Below are 16,053 nucleotides of genomic sequence, written 5' to 3' on the forward strand. Positions count from 1 at the left end.
AGGTTATACCACATAACCAAGTCAGTGGCTTGAGGATATTTTCAACTGGTACGCTATATACCCAATTTGTGTCATTCGCGTCCAGACTAACATTGGTACAGTGAACGAGGAAGATAGTTTAGAAGGATTAGATGATGATGAATTTGACGATCTATTGGTTGAAGCAACGAACAATAAACAGTCAGTCGGTAATAAAAGGAATTCTCTTAAAGAGGTTGAAGACGAGACTACATCAGCTACCAGTTTGACTTGCAAGCACGCCTGTAAAGACAAAACAACGTAAGTTATGCTAAAATCACTTTCAATCAAAAAATACTAACAAGTCTTTTCAAGTTGTCGTCATCTTTGTTGCCGTGAAGGTTTGGCCCCTAAACCAGTAAAAAGAATAAGGAATAGAAGTGCCACTGATGCTGAAAGTGTATCGGTGAAGAAGACATGCAAAGTGGATGATAAGCCTGTCAGTAAGCATTTCATGAACAAGAGTTCTAAAGGTAATGGATTATTCAACAAACCCCATAAACAAGCAAGTCCAAACAAATCACCAGCTGAACCAAGTCGACTCAACAAGTACAAGTATTATGAACCTGAGCTTGATGTTAAAGAAAAGGGTGAAGAACCGCTGAATAATTCTAAGTCTGACAACACAGTGAGCTCAGAGGTTGATGTGGTTGGTCTATTACGTGAGGTCCATAGAAAGAGTAAAGCATCCATCACTGTGAATATTGATGATGATGAAACCAGTGATTCATCTGTTATGATGGTTGATGCTCCAGTTGAATCAGAACTGATGGATGCAAAACCAGACCCTGAAGAGCCCGTTTATCCTAATGATGAAGGTTTATGGAGTGATGACATGTATCATGAAGGAAACAATATTGATGCAGATGATGATCATGTGAAAAATGATCATATGAAAAATTCTGATATGACACCTGAACTTGAACATGAAAACTCATCCCATATCAATACTCCAATAGAAAACGCTGAACTTGAGTTGAAGAACAATGATGAAAATGATGCTGATAATGATGATTCGTTTGGTGATTTGGGTGATTTACTTGGTTCTGATGTTGAGTTCATTTAAATTACACTCCAAGATATTTCTCAGTTATTTTTTTCAAAAAGTCATCACCAATTGCCATATGTCTATCATCAATTGTTAGAAACTCAATCTTGTCCTGGTCATAAAGATGTTTTAGTCCTATCAAATCTTGCTTGAAAAAACCTGTATCTTTGAATTGAATAGTTTCTCCAGAAGACTTATCTTGATCGTAGAACCATGCACTTTCTTTTGGTACAATTGTTTCATCTTGACTAAACATAACCAACACCAATTTTTCCAAATTTTTGAGATTTTCAACATATGTCATATTCTTTTCAAATCTTTCATTATTGACATCAGCTAAAAATATTGAATTTTCCAAGTAATTGTCATAATCTAAAGGATCTCTGAAAAATTGAGCTGCAATAATTGAATTTTGAACATTTTTTTTCCAAACTTGTCTTTTCAAAATTGCATTCTTTCTTTTACAAAACCAATCAGAATCATCACATCTTGGTAAATCTGAAATCCCAGCATGAGGTGAACCAAAAGTAATCAAAGTATGAACATCTAAGCCACATCTTTCAATTGCGGCTCTAGCAAATATACCACCTTGTGAAAACCCAATAAAATCAAATTGTGTATTTTGCAACTCAGGGATTGATTCAAGTTGAGCACAAGCAATCTCAACTTCATCATTTACATTCCCTATTAACGAAGCCTGTTGATCTTTTGATTCATCTTCATTGATATAAATGGAATGTATGAATAAGTCTGGATTCGCTGAATGGATTGTAGAGAACACACGTTGCATTGCGGATGAGTTATAAGTATCCCCCATCCCATGCCAAAACACGACTGGTCTAAGTTCCTTAGATGATTCTTGTTGTGGGAGTGCACTGAATCCTAGTGATTCAGTCAAGAGCTTTAAGACATGCATCGTTGTTGGTGTGAATTTGTTCTGCTTTGTGTTATGTATAAACAATGAGAGATTTCTCTGATTTTTTTTTGCCTGATAATACCTCGGGCTTTATCGCCCTCTAAGGTCTACGAACAAAAAACACCAATAAAACGCCAATTATTCATTAAAAAGTAAGCCTATAAAACAGAATCCTCTCCATCCTCATCATCCATATTATCATTGTTATTGCTGATGGAACCATAAGCAGGTTGGCCAACCATCAGACTGTCTTCATTATCATTATTATTATTCGTTTCATTTTCCAATTCCTCCTCTTCTAACTTTAATTCCTCAATGCTAGGAAAAGGTAGATGCAAAGCAGATATTAAAGGAATTTTCAATGCAATAGTCTCTCCTTGAAATCCATCATATTCTGATTCCACTAAGGACGACCGTATAGTTTTATGCTTCTTTGAAGTGTATTGAGATGTAAATAATGCTAATTGTAAGTAAAAAACCAAAATATCCAATAAAAGCAAGTAATATTTGTTTGAAAGTTGTTGCTGACCAATTACCTGTAGTGTGTGATGGCCATAAATGAACCCGTTATCATCTGGTATTGGTAGTTCTCTTGTGAGGTGTAATATTACAGATAATATGTTTGATATGATAACAACGTGAAAGGTTGACCTTTTACCAGCATTTTTCGGAATGACTTGTTGCACTATAGGTGAAAATTGAAGCACCAGAATTATCTGAATTGGTAGTTAGTATTTGCTTTTTCCAAGCGTTGAGCTGCTCAACTTACTGATTGAACAAATGATCTCATTAGAAGCAATAATAAACTGCAATCATAAAGATACGTTATGAAGATGAAAATATAACAAGATGAATCCATATTATGGATCATATGTTTCTTTAATGCTCTTTTTCTCTGTTTCAAAGACTTTTTAACAGCTTCCAGCTCAGGTGAAGGCCTTTCAAATCGGCTTGATCTTGAACTTTGATCAAACTGATTTGGCCTCCCTGTATCTGAATCATAAAGTCCAGGAAACCCACCAGGAAAGGAATCCATATTTGATTCGAGTGATAGTATGAGTCTTTGCGTTAGCTATTTGCCACTGAATTTGAATTATTGAGCTAGTAACTGATCTGGAATACTTGTTGAATTGTTAATTCTTTACGATTCAGTTATGGATTCTGCCAAATTGAAGGCGGCCGCCTAACGCATTTTTACCCTGGCTTTGCTAAAGTCCTAGGTCATGCGACTAGTCTCGTTGATGACAGAGCCTAGGAGGCTAGGATGGGATGACTCAAATTTTTGAGACTAATGACTTCGCGAAACAATTTTAACACTACGCCTAGATCGCTCTATTCATAAGTATCTTTATATAAAAGAGGCCTACACATCTGAAATTATCTGGTAAACCCTGTATGTGACCATCAAGAGTTTTAACATCTCTAACCCAACCACCATAGCGAATATCATTGCGCTCTTGTGCTTTTTCGAATAGTTCCATTCTGTTCAAAATTTTCAATCCAGAACAGAGCATCACCTAAAAACAAATTGAATGTCCTTCAACTCTTTAACTAATATCTCTGTAATCATACCAATTCCTTTATGCTGATTAACAAACCGTTTCTTTGTCTTGATTAGCCAAGTGGCCTTCTATGCAAGGTGTAAATTGTCCACAGGACTCAACTTTCAAGTCAATCAATCTTGAAATAGCATTAGTGATATCTGTGGATTTTTCCACAGCAATAATAGCACCATTACCCAAGCCTGGGCTAACCTTAATCCATCATAATCCATTAAAGCTCTACGAGTAGTTATTTGTGTACGTGAAGGAGTTAGACCATTCAGATAACCAGAATATAGATGGATTCATAAATGATCAATTCATACCTAACGGAGAACCTGCGCCCCCAAATCTCCTAGTTCCACCTCTAGCTTGCCCAATGATCCAATTATAATCTTTCCATACTAATTTTTATACCAATCACTTCATTTTTGTGCTTATTTTCAGATCCATGTCCATACAAATAATGCTGAATTCTCGAGACTAGTTGACTTTTTTTGGGGACTCGGCCAGTATTTTTTTTCAAGGTTTTCGGAGAGCTCCAAAATGATTTTAAATCATCAATTTGCAAAACTAAACACAACCATTTCACACACAAAGCCACGTATATTCATAAGCTTTAGAACTATTTTAAGATCACTTGAAAGTTATTAATGTGAGTTTTTGAATAATTTCACCGATATGTTCCCTGATTTCCACTTTCCAACCCACTTTTTCGCTTGCTCCAGGATTCTATACCTATTCTTTTCAACAGATATACAAGATTGACTTTTTTTTTCGATTGAAAGTCTAAAGTATATTATTTGAAATCCTGAGATTTGATTTATTTGAATTGGAAGTGAAGTCATTGTTCTTTTATTTGCAAAGGTGCTATTTTCGAAGGGGCAAAATCACTAACAAATACCAGAGAACCAGTTTACATATTCGACTTCATCTAAAGCTCCAGAGCAAAACGTTACTTCCAGCTAAATCACAAGTGATGATTCAACTGTTAAAGAACCCCAGAATTGTACATGGCCGTTTAGTCAAATTTCCAATATCGTCCATTCAAAGGTCATCTATTCTATACAGTCAAAGGTCAATAAGTACATCTCCATCAACATTACAAAAATCAACGAAGGAACCAAAAGAACAACAACCCAAACATGAGACTGATCTAGATAGACTTCATAAGGATGATCCAACGATCCCAAAAGTTCCGGCTGTTGATAATAGTCCACCAGCTGCTCCTAAACCTCCATTACTAGATAGAATTAAGCATGAAGTTCAACATTATTGGGATGGTACCAAATTATTGGGTTATGAGATCAAAGTTTCTAGTAAATTGTTGTTCAGAATGATAAGAGGTTATGAATTAACAAGAAGAGAACAAAGTCAATTGACAAGAACTACTATAGATATCTTTAGATTAGTTCCGTTTTCAGCATTTATTATAATTCCATTTGCAGAATTATTATTACCTGTTGCTTTAAAACTTTTCCCAAATCTTTTACCATCAACTTATGAATCAAAAGCTGATAAGAACAAAAAAAAGGAAAAGTTATTACAAACTAGAAAATCCACTTCAAGTTTCTTGAGACAAACTTTTGAAGAAAGTGGTGTTAGATTACCAAAAGCTGTTACAGAAGAGGAAAAAGAAGAATTTATTAGATTCTTTAGAACTTTAAACACTCTTGGTGAAACTGTAACTAAGGAGCAAGTTATCAAAATTGCTAGATTGTTTAAGAACGATGCAGTTTTAGATAATTTATCAAGACCTCAATTAGTTGCAATGGCCAAGTATATGAACTTGAGACCATTCGGCTCTGACCAAATATTGCGTTATCAAATCAGATATAGATTATTACAAATCATTAAAGATGATAGAGCTCTTGATTATGAAGGTGTTGAATCTTTATCATTGAGTGAATTGCATAGTGCGTGTGTTTCAAGAGGTATCAAAACTCATGGTGTCTCAAAGGCTAGATTACAAGATGATTTGAAAATTTGGTTAGATTTGAGATTGAGACAAAAAATTCCATCAACTTTATTGATCTTGTCAAGTGTTTATACTTATGGTGAGGCTTCAAATAACTTGGATAGTTATTATGATGCCTTGGTTCAAGTTTTACGTTCTATTCCTGATCAAGTTTATGATGTTACCAAATCCGAAGTTGATGATGATGCCAAGTTGAAATTGAACATTATCAAAGAACAAGAAGAATTGATCAAAGAAGAAAAAGAACAAGAACAAGAGAATAAAAACGCCTCTACTGTCAAAGATGATATCAATTTAGAAGATTATGAAAAGGAAGAAAGTGAAAAAGAAGGAAACGACAGTAAACAAATTGAAGGTCAAACTCAAGTTCAAGAAGAACCTCCAAAACCCGAAGCTCAACAGGAACAAGAAAAGGAACAAACTACTGAAAATTTGAAAAAAACTGAGTCTCAGAATGATTCAGAAAAGGAAAAATCAAAACAATGAACATATTATCAATACATAGATTCACTGGATACCCAAACTTTTTAGTGATCAACAAGACAAATTATACTACATATATATATACTTTACAAAAATTTAGAACTTCATCATGTTTTTTTTTGATTTATTTAATTTTTTTTTCTATAGGTCATTAAAAGTGTATCTATTTAGTACCAGTAGAACCGAACCCACCAGCACCACGTTCAGTAGTATCTAATTCTTCAGCAGAAATTTCCTGTATTTCAGCATTAACAATTTTTTCTAAAACCAATTGAGCAATTCTTTCACCTTTTTCAATTTTAAAATCTTTATCAGAATGGTTGAAAAGGACAACTTTAACTTCACCTCTATAATCAGCATCAATAACACCAGCACCTGTAGAAATACCGTGTTTAACAGCAAGACCTGAACGAGGAGCAACACGACCATAAGTACCCACTGGAACTATGATGGAGATATCAGTAGCAACTAAAGCTTGACCATGTGCAGGGACTGAAGATTCTTCTGAACTATAGATGTCATAACCAGCAGCTAAGGCTGAACCTTTTGTTGGAGTTTTAGCGTTTTCTGAACGTTTGTAGACTTTTAAAGTATCATTGACTTTGGTTTTTTTCAATTCTGGTTCAAGAGACATTTTGTTAATTGTGTGGATGTGTGATTTATTGATTTTACTTGATTGTGGTGGTTGATTGAAACTTTTTGAAATGCTGAAACTTTTCATAAATAATTTTGACCGTGTCGCGTCGCGTCTAAGCAAATTCGCGAATAACGTTGTTGCGTTGTAAACGGGTAAATTTGGAGGCATTTATAAAGATAATATGGTGTATTCCATGCTATATGGCTAATGGATAGATAGTACAGTAAAATGGGCTGTCTGGTGTGATTCTTTGTGTAAAATTAAGTGATGAGTTTTCATGGTGAACAGAAGAGGTGAATTTTCAAAACTGATCAAAAAAATTTAGATTTCTCAGGCCTCAAATTTCATGAAAATATCAGGAACTTCTACGTCTGAAAACCAACTTAGCATTATAGATGCAAGCTTAGCATTATGGGGTCGATGTGGCCTTTGATCAGCTTTCTACTAAGTTGGGTTGTTCCGATTCCAAATTCAATCCAACTACAGAATCTATACCTACCCGTATGCTTCTACATGCACTAGATCGATCGTTATCCATATAAACTACTCTAAATTCTAACTCGAGGCAAAACCTTCTCAAGCTCGTCATATGCCTCGCTAAAGCTGGCTTTTGTAGTAACCTCGACCAACCCAGTTTCAGCAACGTAAACAGCCCAATCATGAATTAACTGTTCATAAATTTCTGGTAATTCTTCAGACAAATTTTTAGTCTCTCCAGGATCCTTTTTAACATTGAATAATTCCCATTCACCACTACCATAAGGTGCAGGTACACAGTTTAATTTATAATCACCTCTTCTAATGGCTCTGTTAGCCATCAATTCCCATCCGATTGCCTTGGAATCTTCATAAGTATGAATCTCATGTTTTGGATCAAAGAAAACACTTGTGAAATCTTTACCTATTGGTTCCACAACAGCTCTTCCATGGAACGATTTACCGGGATGTTTCACATCAGCCAATCTTAAAACGGTTGGTAAAATATCCATGACAGTCAAAAATGAATTTGAAATGACGCCTGCATTCTTTCTTTCTGCATTAATTAACTCTGGATACGAAACAATAAATGGACAATTGATACCGCCTTCCGTTGAGTAGAATTTGTACAGAAAATTTGGTGCGGTAGCAGCCTGAGCCCACTCATCTGAGTAATAAACAAATGAATCTTTTTTACCAATATTATCAAAGTCATTGTTATAATAATTTGAAGTAACCATTGAGACAATTTTTGTTTTCATTGGAAATGCTTCCCATATAGCACCTTCTGCCCCATTATCTGACATAAATACAATAAAAGTATTATCAATCTCACCAGATGCTTCCAGTTCATCCAGCACTCTACCGATTTGTTTATCCAAATAATCAACCATCGCAGCATAGACTTCCATAATCTTAACTTCTCTTCTTTTGTTCTCCTCGCTTAATGTTTCCCAACGTTGGTACTTGATCTTAACATCATGTGGAATTGTATCCTTATCAATTATTCCCAATTCAGCAGCTCTCTTCAAACGATCCAACCTTAATTGTGCAGGGCCTTTGTCATAGACTCCCTTATATTTAGCAATAAATTCTTCTGGTGCTTGTAATGGCCAATGAGGTGCAGTGTAAGTCAACAAACTGAAAAAAGGTCTACCATCACGATCTTTTGACTTCAATTGATCAAGCAAATTATCAGTAAAGTACTTAGTACTATAATAGTCATCCGGAATTTGATCTTTGGCTTTCCCAGCGTGGAAAAATTTACCATCCCTTTCAAACAATGGGGGCAAGAAATTATTTGGGGTTTCACCTTGGGGATCTAAGGGGAAATATTTGAAGTGATTAGATCCTCCTGGTAATAAGGCATTCACTTTTTCAAACCCTCTAGCAGATGGTGATGATTCTTCAGTTAAACCTAGATGCCATTTACCAGATATAGTGGTGTAATAACCTTCATCTTTCAAAATCTCTGATAAAGCAGCAACTCTTTGATTCAAAACCCCTTCGTAGCCTGGCTGGTCTTTCAAATCTTCATTGAAAGTTCTTAGAGCCTCTGCCATTTGGCCAACACCGGCAATATGGTTATCAGTACCACTTAATAACATTGAACGAGTGGGAGAACATGCTGGAGCAGTATGAAAATCTGTAAAGCTTTGACCAATTCTAGCTAGCTTTGCAAGGTTTGGTGTATCTATCTCACCTCCAAATGGTGAAATATCAGTGAAGCCTAAATCATCAGCAACAATCAATAAAAAATTGGGACGTATCTTTTCAGCAGTCATCTCTGAGAATATGGAACAAACTTTGAAAAAAAGAAAACCACGGCTTCTGTTTGAATATTTATAGTCTAGCTCATACTTCTTAGACTTGCAAAATGTAGATCCGTGACATGTCAATGTTGTGCTTCATTTGAATAAGTGTGGCTAATACCGTGGCTGTCCAATAACCTGTCTTGCTTGAATCAACTGTGGATAGTGTGGAAGTTTGCAGCATTAATTCATAATCATGAGTGAGCCTGTGATCTTGAATCTCAAGTTCAAGCTTTCGATTAAACAGGATTCATCAATGGCGGCTCTTTTAATGTTTTTTATTCTTTTAGTTGTTTTTGTGTTTTTGTGTTTTCAATTTGTGTTTGTGTTCCAGAATTTTTAATTGGTAGTTTTATTGAACCGACAATTATGACAGCTTGCCTGTTTTTTTTCAAGCCGAAAAAGAAGGAAAAACGAATAGCCCAATATAATAGCCACACTTTTGAAAGCTTTGACATGCGCTTCACTAGCCATGGAACAATGTGGAGCATTGCAATTAGGTACTTCTGCTTACGCCCAAACATCAAAAAGATGCATTGTGTGGCTTGAAAGGAATGGACTAAATTATATTATATCTATTGAAATTTAGAATGAAAATGATCCAATAATGATTTGAGACTTGAGTGAATGATGTTTGAAGTCTATAAAATAACCAAGCTATCCGTTGTTGATGTCTTGAAATATTAATGTTTCACGATTTATCTAAGACAACATCATGACAGCCGTTCTGGAAAGTGTTGCTGATAATAAGGCCCAATGGGAATCAACTGTCGAGACAACATCCTCACATTTTGATGAAACAGGGGAGCAGAAATATAAGATCATCTTACCAAATGGTGAAGAATTGAAAGTCATCAAAGACTGGACTGATAAAGAAGAGGCTCGTGTACGTTTAAAGTTGGATTTCTTGATATTACCCATCTTGGCTGGATGTTTTTTTACCTTACAATTGGATCGCTCAAATTTAGGAAATGCGTTGACTAGTACCTTAAGAAAAGATCTAGGGCTGACAAGCTACCAGATAAATGTTGGAAACCAATTGCTATATATCGGCATTGTGCTATGCGAAATTCCAAGTAATTATGTTTTGCAAAAAATTGGCCCTACAGTGTGGTTATCGTTTCAAGTTTTGGCATGGGGTCTTATTGCGTTATCACAAGCGTTCATGAAAAATTATTCACAATACTTAGCTCTAAGAATATTGTTAGGTATTGGTGAGTCAGGCTTCATACCTGGTAGTCTTTATACTCTTTCAAAATTTTATAAAAGGAACGAGTTAGCCCGTCGCCATATTTATTTCTTTTTGGGAAACATTCTAGCGAGCTGTTTGGGAGGGTTTATTGCCGGTGGGATAATCAAAGATTTGACTGGGAAAAATGGATGGCCTGGTTGGAAATGGTTGTTTTTCGTTGAAGGTTTAGCAACAATTGGTGCAGGTTTAATATTGGGTGCTTTTTTACCTATGTCCCCAGAGAAAACTTCATCCTTGCTATTCCCTAAATTTGATTTATTTTCAGACAGGGAACGTCTTATCTTGAGATCGAGAATCTTACTTGATGATCCTGTGAAGGCACTAGATATTCAGAAGAAAATAACATTAAGAGATATTGGAAACGCTGTTTCGAAATGGAGAATTTGGTTACACTTTCTTATCTCGGCCACTGCAATTGGTCCAATTATTCCAATAGGTACTTATTTGCCAACCATCATCAAAAACATGGGATATACTCAATTTCAAGCTAATGCCATGTCCACCATTAGCTCATGGATTTGTGCAGTCTTCCTAGTCAGTTCTGCATTTACACAAGATAAATATAAACCAAGGGCAGCAGCTTTGTTAGTCTTTTCAGGCTTACAGAGTGTTTTTGGGATTGTTTTACGCGCTATAACTACAAGACACTCAAATAAGCTAAGATTTTCAATGATAACTGTTTTCAGTTGTTTCACAAGTGTGTGCCATTTGCTGAATACAAGTTGGGTAAGTGTTAATGCAACTAGTCCTACAGAAAGAGCAGTGTTTTTAGCTATTGTCATCATGGCAGCAAATTGTGGAGGTGTTTATGGTGCTCAGATATTTCAAGATAATGATGCTCCATATTATCCAAGAGGATTTTTAGCTATTTTACTCTTAAGTATTGTCTTGCTTCTCTTGGTACTTCTGGCGTTTTTTCAATACAAACTGGCAAACAAAAAACTGGAAAGCAAGTATGGGCCAGTCCAGAAAGCTGAGAGCAGAGATCAAGAGAAAGCTGAAACTGACATAGATCACTTAAATCAAGATGGTTATAAGTTATTAATTGATTTAAGGGAAAGCGAAAAGAAACAAGTGGTTGATGAGACAGAGTTGTTCAAAAATTTTAGATATTCCCCATAAAATGTTTTATACATGCTCGCGCAATTTAAGTTTAATTTTGATTCTAAGTACACGTATGTTCATTGGTGCGTAGTTTAAATTCCTTTTTATTCTGAGTTACTTAGACTGATAACAATCACGAAATAGCCACCAGAAAGACAACACACTTGACTTGTATAATAGAACCTAGAAATTTACGTACATATCATGTAACAATTGCTACTATATTCATTAAGCAGCTTTGTATCCACAATATAAATGCAACGAATGTCGTAGTTATGAGTATTTACTCGTATCACTGGAAAGACTCTTTTGACCTTTTAATAAAATACCCATTTTATAACCTTCCAAATCAACATAATGAAAAACCTAAACATTCTTCCAATAGAAAACCCAATCCATATACTCCATAACAACAAAACAATTAAATTTTCCAATAACCAATATGCCAAACTAACCAAAGAACCTGCTCTTTTATAAGAAGGCCCCAACTTTTCCAACCGTTCACTTAATTTTCTAACTTCTAATGATAGAGTTGTATTAACTTCACCTATAGTTCTATCAGATAGTAACAATAACTTATCAACTCTTGGTGAATAATTGTTTGTCAATTCATTTTGATAGTATTCCAAAGATGATGATTTTTCATTCATTAAGCCATCATACTTAGTCAATACATTTTCCTTCAAATATCTTGAATTTTGACGGATTTGTTCACTTTCCTTGATAACTTTTTGGAAATTAATCAGTTGAGAATATTCACGTTCTTTGACTGTTAAATGGTGTTCCCCAAAATTCATTAAATCATCCAATTTACGAAGTTTTTGTAAATAGTTATTCAGGGCTTTCAATTCTTCAATCTCTAGGTCATCAGAGTCTTTAGAGCTTGATGAGCCTGTAATATTGGTACCTGTACCTCCATCATTGCTTTGTCCATTTGAATCACTGCTTGATAAAACTCTTTGATGATTCTTTATCGGCTCAATAGAGATATCATTTAATAAATTACCCTTGAATGAGCCATTACTCTCCATAGGGAACAAATTCGAGCCTAACGAATCAGCATTAGATCTCTCTCCACTATATTCAAATCCATCATTTAACTGCTCCTTGCTATCTTGTTCTTTCTTCTTCTTATATGGTGATTTTGATCTTCTTCTAATCTTTGAAGTTAATTTATCTCTTTTTCTAGATCTAGTTGCCATTGAGGTAACATCATCTTTTGAACTATTATTACTTGAGTCATACTCATCTGTTGCATCATTTTCAAACAATTTGTCATGAATATATGAAAGTTCCTTTTCGGATGAGTGATGATGATGATTTGACAAGTGTGGGTGATGGTGATCGTGGTGACGATGGTGATGATGATGTTTACCTGTTCCATCATCTTCAGGTGGGAACCATAATTCCCCAAGGGGGTTTACTAATTCATGCCAATGTTGAGCTCTCCAATTAAAATCATAAGTTAGTTCGGTCAGATCAACTTGCCATACCAACTTATGCTTGGACCGACTGAAAACAGTTGAGGCATAAGGTAATGTTTTTATAGCTAGTTTTGGAGGTTGATGATATTTTTTCCTTATTCTTCTGTTTCTTATAACTTGTAATGGATTATAAACCCCATCAACACCTGCAAATTTTGGTTGGGTCTCTCTTTGAGTGTTGAAAACATAAAAATAGTATAGATTTAACATCACTTTAACTTTCTCAGCTCGTTGAATAGTGGCTCTTGAGATGTTTCTTAGACGAACTTGGCCAGGAATGTTTTTATCTCTTTCTAAATCCAAACTTTCATTATGTTCAAGATCTATATTGAAATCGCTCATTATGTTTTTCCTCATTTCCAAAAATACTGAAGCCAATTGTCCAGCTTCTTTTACTTTTTCCTTCTCTTCTTCACTTTGAGCATTTTGGCGCAACATACTTGAGTCGTTATTATTGTTTGATCCACCACTCTCTTGATCATTTGCTGTAGTAGAGCCACTTTTAGGACTTGAACTCAAAGATCTATTGCCTTTTGCTAATGAAGATAACCCACCACCTAAAGGATCGAAATCAAAACCCTCACTTTGACGATACCTATTCCATTTACGCCGCTGATTATCTGTATTAATCTGTTGTGGTTGTTGCTCATGATGTTGGTGTTGTTGTTGATGATTCTTGGGCACTTGCAAGGAATTGCCGAATGAGAGTCTTCTCATATCAACACCGCTGTTTCTTGATGATGATGAAGCAGTTGATACTCGTCTAGTTTCATGATCATGATTAAAGCTTCTCGTTGATAACGGATCTTCAGGACTGAACTTGCCCGAGTCTCCAAATGCTTTATGACTTATCATTGATCTCTAATCTCTTTCTCAAAACTCTTCTTTATATAACCATTTCCTTGTGAAACCCTCAGTTTATTCGTTTCTATTCAATTGTTCCAACTTCAAATGATGGCTGTTGCAACTCAAAAAAGTGACAGCCAAAAACTCCATTCGCGGAAAGTCGTGGCCTTAAAACACAGAATGAATTCGCGAACGATTTCAAAGAAAAATACGAACCAAAAATATAAACCATTTTGAATTGAAAACATTGGGAACTTTTAGCTTATAGATCAATTGCAACCATGTCATACTACTTGGCCATGATAGGTACAACGGACAATCCAATATATGAATCAGAATTCGGGACTTATAGACAAGGAGGCGACGGGACGTCGAAAGTGAGTATGGTACAAAAGATCAACACAAGATCAAGAAATTAACCTGGGCTCTCTAGTTCTCACCAGAAATGAAAGAATTGAACCCATTCATATTACATTCCGCAATAGATATAGTGGAAGATGTACAGTGGAAATCTAATGCTCTTTATTTGAAAGTTGTTGATAATTTTTATGGGTTTTTGGTTAGTGCGTTTGTTACACCTGGTAATATCAAGTTTTTATTATTACATGAATCTAAGAATGAAGAAAGCATAAGACAGTTTTTCAGTGATTTGAATGATTTGTATGTGAAGACTTTATTGAATCCTTTCTATAAAGTTAATGATCCTATCTCTAGTCCGTTGTTTGATTTGAAGGTTAAAGGTTTTGCAAAGAAATATTTATAGAGAAATTTTCCCAATGTTACGATAATTAATGATTAGTTTTTCTTTCAATTGTATATTATAATAGTACAGTAATAAAATTCATAATTCAAAAAAATCAATCACACAACAGTGCTTTGGGAAAAAACAAAAGAACCCACATAAAAACTCCTAAAAGATAAAACAAAAAAACACAGACCCAGACACAAGTTATAGTACAATAATGGCACACAAAAGAAACTATTTATCAAGCCTTGAAATACCTTTCAACAATTGATGCGTATCAACATCTTTATTAACTTCATTATTCTTGATCAATTCTATAGTATCATCATCAAATGTTTGATCCAATATTTCAGCCAATTGTTTTGATTTGAATTTTACAAACCTTGATCTAATTGAAGACGATGATTTCAGGGTATGTATAAAATCATTAAAATTGTCTAATGATTTTTCAAGATTATTATTCAAATCATTAAATGTTGAGTTTTCAATTGAAGAAATTTCTGAAATTGTAGAAGAATCAATGATTTTCTTACAAAGTTCATCATTAGTCATTGTTGGGGCTGAATCTAAATCATTTGAGGCTGTGGGTATATCAATCTTTTTATTAATGTATTTCTCCCAATTTGATGTATCTTTTTTCAAAATCTCTAATTTTTCTTTCAATTCATTCAAAACTTTAGCATTTTTAACATTTTTCTCATTGGGTACTAATGTTTTCTCTAATTTGTTCTCATCATTATTTGTATCATCCTCATCATCTTCATCAGGTCTATTCCACCAACTTATATTGATTTTACCATCACTTAAATCTTTGACTAATTCTTCTTTGATGACTTTGGCAATATTCAAAGCTGTAATTTCCTCTGTAGGTAATTTATTTTTACGTTTGATATGTTTATTTTTATCATCATCAAACACTCTTTTGGCAACCCATGTTAATAATTGTCTCATTTTGTGAGGATCCGGTAAATCAGAATCCAAATGTTTATAAAATTCATTAGTGGGTACTTTATCATGAGGAACAGCTGAAAATCCATTACCAATTGACGAAACTCTTTTACCCCTGTTACCTAATGAGGATCTCCTTATACCGTTTTCATTCTCTTTTCTTAACTTTTGATTTCTCCGTATAATTGGTGTGTCTGATATTGGTAGCGATATTTGAAAAGATGTTGAATGTTCTTCATAATGGTCATCCCTCTGTGCTTTTCGACTCTTCTTTTTAGGTGGCCCATTTCTTTGTGGTGTTATGGTGACATCTTCAGGATTCAGTCTTCTTATTTGCTTTTTAGTGTCTTTCTTTGTTGTTGATTTCTTTGAGGTTGGCTTCTTTTGTTTCTCCACATTAGTTACGGGTTGAGATGAGCCAGTTCTCTTGAACACAAAGTCTCCATCTTGCTCAATTGATGAACTTTTTGACCCTTTGGAAGGAGCTGTTGCTGTAGTTGATGAGTTACTTCTTTTCAATAAATCTTTAAGATTAGTTCTCTTTTTCTGATCTTCTTGTCTTTTTTCTTCCTCCTGGTGCTGTATACGCGTCGAGCGTCGACGTTCTTGGGTCTGCTTCTTCTTCACAGGCATTGACTTTGTCTTCTCGGGTGATTGATGGAGTTGTTCAGTGGATAGGTTGAATGTAAAAAAGCGTACTGTACTGAATAGATAATGGGGGTGATGATTGAGGAAGAGAACTTTATAACTTGGATGTTACTAAAA

General features: G+C 34.8%; 8 protein-coding genes across 8 annotated transcripts; 3 read left to right on the forward strand and 5 right to left on the reverse strand.

The window, feature by feature from the left end:
* Positions 1–1,085: 1,085 nt before the first annotated feature.
* Positions 1,086–1,982, reverse strand: WICANDRAFT_34909 (palmitoyl-protein thioesterase family protein; the record flags this gene model as incomplete). Its single annotated transcript, XM_019182252.1, has 1 exon — positions 1,086–1,982. The coding sequence occupies one exon, from the start codon at positions 1,980–1,982 to the stop codon at positions 1,086–1,088; it is 897 nt and encodes a 298-aa protein (XP_019036921.1).
* Positions 1,983–2,140: 158 nt separating this feature from the next.
* Positions 2,141–3,018, reverse strand: WICANDRAFT_81042 (uncharacterized protein; the record flags this gene model as incomplete). The annotated part of the gene is made up of 2 exons (XM_019185166.1): positions 2,141–2,698; positions 2,752–3,018. 2 exons carry the CDS (start codon positions 3,016–3,018, stop codon positions 2,141–2,143), a joined length of 825 nt encoding a protein of 274 aa, XP_019036922.1.
* A 1,484-nt stretch (positions 3,019–4,502) lies between these two features.
* Positions 4,503–6,889, forward strand: WICANDRAFT_85815 (LETM1/MDM38 family protein; the record flags this gene model as incomplete). Its single annotated transcript, XM_019185951.1, has 3 exons — positions 4,503–4,600; positions 4,688–5,856; positions 6,846–6,889. The coding sequence occupies 3 exons, from the start codon at positions 4,503–4,505 to the stop codon at positions 6,887–6,889; spliced, it is 1,311 nt and encodes a 436-aa protein (XP_019036923.1).
* Positions 6,890–7,169: 280 nt separating this feature from the next.
* On the reverse strand, positions 7,170–8,882 carry WICANDRAFT_65064 (arylsulfatase; the record flags this gene model as incomplete). The annotated part of the gene is made up of 1 exon (XM_019183854.1): positions 7,170–8,882. The coding sequence occupies one exon, from the start codon at positions 8,880–8,882 to the stop codon at positions 7,170–7,172; it is 1,713 nt and encodes a 570-aa protein (XP_019036924.1).
* A 742-nt stretch (positions 8,883–9,624) lies between these two features.
* WICANDRAFT_85818 (uncharacterized protein) lies at positions 9,625–11,433 on the forward strand (the record flags this gene model as incomplete). Its single annotated transcript, XM_019185952.1, has 2 exons — positions 9,625–11,157; positions 11,410–11,433. The coding sequence occupies 2 exons, from the start codon at positions 9,625–9,627 to the stop codon at positions 11,431–11,433; spliced, it is 1,557 nt and encodes a 518-aa protein (XP_019036925.1).
* Positions 11,434–11,523: 90 nt separating this feature from the next.
* Positions 11,524–13,670, reverse strand: MTC4 (Mtc4p). Its single transcript, XM_019186565.1, has one exon. The coding sequence runs from the start codon at positions 13,602–13,604 to the stop codon at positions 11,583–11,585; it is 2,022 nt and encodes a 673-aa protein (XP_019036926.1). The 5' UTR covers positions 13,605–13,670; the 3' UTR covers positions 11,524–11,582.
* Positions 13,671–14,031: 361 nt separating this feature from the next.
* TRS20 (TRAPP subunit TRS20) lies at positions 14,032–14,525 on the forward strand. The gene has a single exon (XM_019186566.1). It carries the CDS (start codon positions 14,041–14,043, stop codon positions 14,356–14,358), a length of 318 nt encoding a protein of 105 aa, XP_019036927.1. The 5' UTR covers positions 14,032–14,040; the 3' UTR covers positions 14,359–14,525.
* Positions 14,526–14,574: 49 nt separating this feature from the next.
* Positions 14,575–15,975, reverse strand: WICANDRAFT_107201 (MIND complex subunit DSN1; the record flags this gene model as incomplete). Its single annotated transcript, XM_019180494.1, has 1 exon — positions 14,575–15,975. Exon 1 carries the CDS (start codon positions 15,919–15,921, stop codon positions 14,575–14,577), a length of 1,347 nt encoding a protein of 448 aa, XP_019036928.1. The 5' UTR covers positions 15,922–15,975.
* Positions 15,976–16,053: the final 78 nt, after the last annotated feature.

Source organism: Wickerhamomyces anomalus, assembly GCF_001661255.1.
Source record: "Wickerhamomyces anomalus NRRL Y-366-8 unplaced genomic scaffold WICANscaffold_6, whole genome shotgun sequence".
Classification (NCBI taxonomy): domain Eukaryota; kingdom Fungi; phylum Ascomycota; class Saccharomycetes; order Phaffomycetales; family Wickerhamomycetaceae; genus Hansenula; species Hansenula anomala.

Coding starts and splice junctions, on each gene's coding strand:
- MTC4 (XM_019186565.1), bottom strand. CDS start 13,604: ATGATAAGTCATAAAGCATTTGGAGACTCGGGCAAGTTCAGTCCTGAA.
- TRS20 (XM_019186566.1), top strand. CDS start 14,041: ATGAAAGAATTGAACCCATTCATATTACATTCCGCAATAGATATAGTG.